We start from the raw sequence: 6,872 nt of genomic DNA, 5'->3' as shown, positions 1-6,872 counted from the left end.
TGCACACCCCTTCAAATAAAGTGTGACCAATGTTACCCACTTGATTTGTGGGGATCATCATGGCCGAGAGTCTGATGTTCACACTGTCCAGGAGCTCGAATCTGGACTCGTCAAAGAAGAGGGCACAGCCGTCGGGACCACTGTTGCCTTCTACGTCCAGGCATGGAGACCAGGGCTTCGGACAGAAATGGCTGCTGTAGCCCAGGTTCGCCAAAACCGGCTGGAAGGTGTCATAGTAGTGGTCTACCTCCTGCAGACAGAGGATGTGAGGTCGGTAGGCCAGAATCTCCTCCAGGATGAGGCTCCTCCTTCGGGACCAGCTGAGGGCCTCCAAGGGACACCGGACAAAGTTGTCAACTCCTACGCCCAGAGCTGAGGGTCAGAGGAAGGAGGAAGGTGTGAGCTGCCAAAAACCGCAGAGACACACCGAAAGGTTTCCAGACTCAAAGACCACTGCTACATGTTTCTGTATGGCAACCTGTCACTTCCACCTGACCTGTGGACCTCTGCAGCTCATCCAGAGTCACTGCTTAGCAAACGTCATCCCCAACAAGTCATTGGCACCAGAAATGCTACACCCTTTCCATTGTTAAATAACAGAATATGGGTGGGCAATATGGACTAAAAGTTTTATCACAGGATTTTGTGGTACTATTGTGATAACGATAAAAGTGATGATTGAACCTACTTTTAACTTCTGTTTTTTTTTTTAGGTAAATGTGGCTGTGAATGTATGACACAGCAATCACAGCCCAGTAAAACACACCCCTTTGTAATATGCTTTTTTAGGACACCAGTCATACATTCTCACTAACTGCATTTAATCATATTTTCAAATGTATTGATGTGTAATGACACTCACTGAAGAAACACTGGAGAAAATACTAGAAATAGTATAGCAAATAGTGAAGCAAAGCCTCAGAGTGCTGCTGCAGCCTCTCAGATAACGTCTCTTAGGATATGGAAAAAAACAAAAAAAAAACTCCACAGTTCAGACTAATTAAAGTGAAATGCACATTTCCTCAATAAACATGTTTTTTTATGAGCTGATGCTAATAAAAATCAGTCTACCTTGGGCTAGGATGTTCCACTGCATCACCCTGATGGGGACGCTGGCAACGTCGTCTCCATGATCGATGTAGACAAAGTTTCTCTGCAGGTGAGGAGGTCGGTCCCTGAGGGCCTCTTCACACTGCTGAAGCAGCTCCACTGGATCAAGGGGGCATACGGGGGAGTTCTTCTGCTGCTGCGCCCAGAAACACACAACAGATAGCGTTCTGCTTTATAGGCGGAAAAGTGTAACCAATATAACCAACGTCATGAACAAACAAAATAAAATAAAGCATTTTAGAACTGCAGAAGGTTTGTTTACCAGGCAGAAATCTGAATCCAGGTTGGTAAGAGCGGGCTGGTGGGGGCTCAGGTAGGATGGAGGGAGGGACAGGGGGGAGCTGCTGCCGCTGAACGTCTGAGTCAGGGTGTTGTACAGCCTGGTGGCTCCTCCACCCATCGGACACACTAGTGGAGAGAGAAAGCCCCCGCATGATTACCATCAGAGAAAAACTCAACAAGACCGCTGGAGACGCCGCGCTGAAATTAGAAAAACCTCTGGATTATTCTCAGTTCTTAAGGCGAGTTCAGAGCTTCACATCTGGTGAGCTTTATGAAATAAAAAGACCAAACACCAGGTCTTTTTATTTATAAAGAGTTGATGGACATTCTTACCTTTCTACCTTAATAGACTCCATACTTATGGGAATTTCTCCAATAATCCTGCAATAACACATTATTAAATCAGACTCAGCAGTGCTGACAGCTTTTCCTCTTTTAATAAAATTCATCTAACAAAACATTTAGACTAAAAGTAAGATCATATTCAAATTAAAATCTTACTGATAGAAGCTTGAGTCTTCTATACGGCTTCCTGAAATACCAACAATACCTGGGAATCTCACTGGGAGTAAACTATTTAAAGTGTCAGCCCGATGCCCTTAGTTGCCAGAAACCAGTCATACAACAACCTGCCAGTGTCAAAATGTCATGCAAAAAGTTAAAAAAGAATATGTGTTTTATTACATTTTTATAAGTCTTGTACTTTCTTGAAAACAATATTTGTGTAATATGACTTTTACATGCTCAAATGAGGCACTGGTCAAACACTTAACTTCATTTGGCCATAAAAAGTATATAAGTCAAGGAAAAGTCATAAAAAAAATCTGAAAAATTTGTAATAAGTGTATCATACTAGTATGAGCTCTTTACACTTAAAGATTTGGGACATGGTTTTGAAGACTTGGGTGTTACGTCTCATTAATCAACTTGGAAAAACCCCCAAAATATTCTGACTTACAGCAACATAAGAATCAACAGCACACATCTTCTGAAAGTCAACTCCATTCACACCCATTGTAGACCTGACTTCATGTCCAGACATTCAGGACATGACGCCTCCTCATGTTTGGACTTTTACAACTTCAATCTGTAGATATAAATGTATGCTCAATGTGTCCGGTTGGAAAACCTGCCAATGTCTCAACTCCTTACGTGGATTAGGAAAAACTTTGCATGATGTAAAACTAGAGGTGAATGATTAAAAAAAACAACAAAAAAAAAACACTTATCTCTAATGAATGGCGACACCAAACTAAATAGGTAAAAATGACAAAAACAAGCTGCCCATTTGAAATCCGGACACCTGTTACATTCCTCAGTCACTCAGATCAACAGGACTGACAAGATTCCCTTCAGTCTTCAGTATTGAGTTGACAAGCAAGTTGTCCTTTTCTGTCTTTTAACTTAAGCAAAGACAGACCCGTGGGATGCTAAAAATAAACGCCAGTCCACAGATGTGGTCACTGATAACAGCTGCAAAACATCCAAAATGCCTTTCATCATCTGAAAACATTTTTTTTATTTTATTTTATCAATTTCAACATCACTTGAAAATTTTGTTCATGTATTTTTTGGGGAGGGGGAAAAATTTGATTTGATAAAAAAAAAAAATAAATAAAATAGACTGGTCAAAGTTCGTCTTTGTAGTTGTTTCAACAACATCAGCTTGTGAGCGTAGACAGCTTTTGATTCGGCCAATATGTTAGTAGGGTACCTTCATGAAAATTACAATTAAAGGGTGGCAACCTTTACACAAACCCACTCTTAATCTAAATTCTACGATCTTTATTGGACTTAAAGCAATAAAATATAATTTTTAAACGAGATGTTTATAAAAACAACCTAAATACAACCATCTGACCGAATTCATTGTAAGAAACTGGACATGAATGGAAATCTTCTGATTCACAGTTTTCTTCCAGCTGTTCTTCCACAGAGAACAGCTGAATGTAAACCTTGTAGAGGAATATAATTGTTTATGTAAAATCCCATAAAAGCGTACTGGGATCAGCCTGAGGACACGTTTTTTTCTGTTTATTTTACTTTAAATCCTTTATCCGGTGAATGGTTTATTACAGATAACGACCACATCAGATCTGCTACGTGTTCATCACCCGAGAGCTCCGACTCACCTAAAGTCTCCATCACTGTCCTCAGCCGCAGCACTTCACTAGAACGTTCTCCGTTCTCCTCTAAATGCAACCGTCCTCCTCATAGATGAGAGTGGGATGCGTTTGCCCTCTCGTCTCGTCGCCGCCTTTAAAGCCTCCAGATCAGGAAGCCGGCGTCACCGACACCTGGCGGCTCATGTGCTGCTGAGCTGGTTCAGTGTGTTAGTGTGTAATGAATCAACATAATGCTGCAAGACTGCATAACAGCCTCGGCACAGGTGCGCAAAACGTGCCAGGCCTTTTTCACCGTCTGCCTCCACCCCTGTTTTGTAATGCCGCGCACATAACTCCAAAAACAAGTCCACCGATGTTATACAGCTGGCTTTTTCCAAGTTGAATGCTGTACTTTTCCACACTGATATAACTAGACATAATCTGAATGTTTACGGAGTACTGGAAATGCCAAACTATATCTTCATATTAATAAAAACTATTTTTTATTAACTATTTTTATACACTTTTTTTTTTATTTCCCAGTGCAGTAGATTCAATAATGAGCTGTTATTTTGTTAAATGGCTAAACTGTCTGCAACAATGTTCTGCTTTGTTTCTGTTGCCCCAGATTTGGGTCCAGCTGTGGAGACTTTTTGAAGTTGCGGCTCTCAAAGAGCTTTATTAGCTGTCCTTAAAGCAAAATGGCTCAGAAAAGCTCAGAGGAAAGAAACCATCGACAGGACAACCAGCAGGGATGCATTCCACAAATGTGACTGATGGCATGAAGAAAATGATTGTGGAAAGAAAGTTACAGAAAGTCCCAATGCATTAAACATGGTGATGGCAACATTATGCTGTGGAGTGTTTTTTTCCCCAGCGGGGGTAGTGAAGCTTATCAGAGATGATGGAAGGATGAACTGAGCTAAATGCAGGTCAATAATAGAAGAAAAGGGGAGGCAGAAGTTCATCAAGACTTTAAACATCCACCTGGGGGTATCTGACCTAATCAAAGTCCAGATCTAAATACAATCGAGACGCTGCACACTTCTTGAAATCTGATGTTCTCCGGCACTCTCCGTCAAATTTGTCAGAGTTTGAGTTGCAAAGAAGAGTTTTCTGTCTTGTTTCAACCAATCATCAAATAATTCTGTTTACAGTGAGTGTGAAAAGGTCGATCAATCAATATTTCAGATGTTTTGCAGTTTTCCGGGAGTTTGTTTCAGACTTGTGGCCGAATGCTGCTTCTTCATGTTTGGTTCTGGTTCTGGAGATGCAGAGCAGAACCAGAACCAGAAGACATGAGAGGTCTGGGAGGTTGATACAACAGCAGCAGATCTTTAATGTATTTTGGTGATTTATAAACTAGCAACAGTATTTTAAAGTCTGTTCTTTGAGATACAGGGAGCCAGTGTAGGTTATGACTTTAGGTTATGAATTGGGGTGATGTGCTCCATCTTCCCGGTTTTATTGAGCACACAGAGTTCTTTGTTTGTTCTGCTTCAGTTTAATTCTCATAATTCAGATGAACATATTACGTTCTTTATCGGGCACTTTCATTATGTGGTTGTGTGTGAACAAACAGTCGACTAAAACAACAACAGAGAACTAACTGTTCCTGCTGAATAATGATTGGTCACTGTGTTTCAGCAACCTTCACATATCTCTGAACATCTAATCAAAACCAGAGCGGCTTCTTTCCCAGCAGGGAGCCAGTCTTGGAGCCGATTCAGAACAAGGTTGACTCAGATGCTTCAGGGATGAGCTATAAGACCTCCAGGCAGAAAACAAAGTGCTGCGATCAGGTAACGCAACATTAAGAACAAGTAAGAGAACAAGTAGTACTACAATCAGATTGTACGTTTTACAGAGAACGCTCTGATGCACATGAGTGAAATTAACTTTAGCTACGCATAACCTATTATCTATTGTTGTAAAACTCTGGGAGACATTCATAATGTCAATTTGCTCAAAGCTAAATTAAGGTGGTGCAAACAAAATGTGAAAGAAATAGACCGTGACAAATCATTTAAAAATGTTTTCCAACATGAGGAGAGATTTTCAACCAAAAGACCAATCCATCAGAGGGAAACAGAGAGAGAAAAGTAAAAAAAAGTTGTCGTAATAACCTGCTTATTCACTGTGTGCGTGGTCACACTTAAACTAACATTCTGTTGCAGCAGCTTTTGGTCCCATCTCTGCGTTCAGTCTATGCGGCTGCATCTTGACCTTTGGCCACAAACTTGAAAAGGTTCTCCGCATTTCTGACTGGAAGGACATATATTGCTTGTTCTCAACACTGTTCAAGGGATTTAAAAGATTTTCTGCTTAATTTTGTTCTGATCTACGCAACGCCACATTTCCTCTCGAGGTCAGCCTCACATAAAAAAATCAGCCTTCAACTTCAGTTCTCTGGCAGATCAGAGAGAGCGTAACATCCAAAGCTCACTGCAAAAACCTTTGTTTTATCTGGAAAGAAGAAGCCCCCAGAGCATGACGCTGCCACCACCATGCTTCACTTTGGTTGAGTGATGTGCAGGGCTGTTTATAAAACTTACGCTTTAGAAAACTGGGGTCCAAAGGTGAAAAGTTGGTTTTATCAGACATCAACACATTTTCCAACAAGGTTTTTGGAATATTTTGTGCTTCAACTAAATATTAGTATTAGGGTTTGCACACTTATGCAACAAGTATTTAATAATAATGTTAACATTAATAATGTTTTTTTTTTGTTCAGTTGTACGTTGCATAAAATACAGAAAAACCTTTTTCTTGTGCTCAGTTATTATTATTATAAGTTTTATCTCTCACAAAGAAATGCATATTATCTATCATTTAGATCATATGTTTATAAGGGTGAAGCAAAACTGAAACAAGCCAAAGACATGACACATGATTTAAAATCAGATCATGAACAAAACCTGTTAAGCAAGCAGTAGGAAGGAAGAGCTCTGTTATAACTATCCTCGCATACAAATTGTCTAACCACACTATGATATAATTTAAATGCCACTTAATGAAAACAGCAGCACCTTGCTTTATTTTTTTATGACATTTTTTCCTCCTTATTGAATAAATTCATCCAAATTAAAAGGCCCAGTTTTGTTCTGCTGTTTAAATAGTTTTCAGACTGAAACTTTACAATCTGCTCTTGTTTCTCCATTGTTCAGGTGCCTAACAACGCTCTACAAAACCTAACTATATCTGTCTACCACAGATCACCAGCTGCCTGATCCTAAAATAAATTATTCTGGATCCTATAATAAATGGACCGCTGCTGTAACATACAGCATATATGCTGAACTAGGGAATTTTTTTTTTTTTTTTTTTTTTTTTGCCCACCCCCAAAAGGAAAAATCAAAAAAAATTTTTTTTAAA

At 39.8% G+C, this 6,872-nt stretch overlaps 1 protein-coding gene across 5 annotated transcripts in view; it reads right to left on the bottom strand.

Annotated features, from left to right (window-relative positions):
• LOC106946193 (nocturnin-like) overlaps positions 1–6,872 on the bottom strand; it is a 21,139-nt gene that overhangs the window by 4,522 nt on the left and 9,745 nt on the right. For 3 of the 5 annotated variants that reach the window (XM_015030376.1, XM_015030377.1, XM_015030378.1), the window contains 3 exons: positions 1,373–1,518; positions 1,072–1,246; positions 41–372 (listed from right to left, as the gene is read on the bottom strand). In XM_015030376.1, coding sequence (XP_014885862.1) covers positions 41–372; positions 1,072–1,246; positions 1,373–1,510 — 645 coding nt within the window. In that variant the 5' untranslated portion in view covers positions 1,511–1,518. Of the gene's footprint in view, positions 1–40; positions 373–1,071; positions 1,247–1,372; positions 1,519–1,725; positions 2,911–3,524; positions 4,790–6,872 lie in introns of those variants that run through there. The other 2 variants (XM_015030375.1, XM_015030379.1) reach the window with 2 other exon arrangements.

The sequence above is a fragment of the Poecilia latipinna genome, unplaced genomic scaffold, assembly GCF_001443285.1.
Source record: "Poecilia latipinna isolate Pla-1442-1.1 unplaced genomic scaffold, P_latipinna-1.0 Scaffold180, whole genome shotgun sequence".
Lineage (NCBI taxonomy): Eukaryota > Metazoa > Chordata > Actinopteri > Cyprinodontiformes > Poeciliidae > Poecilia > Poecilia latipinna.
This window is presented reverse-complemented; position numbering and strand designations above follow the sequence as displayed.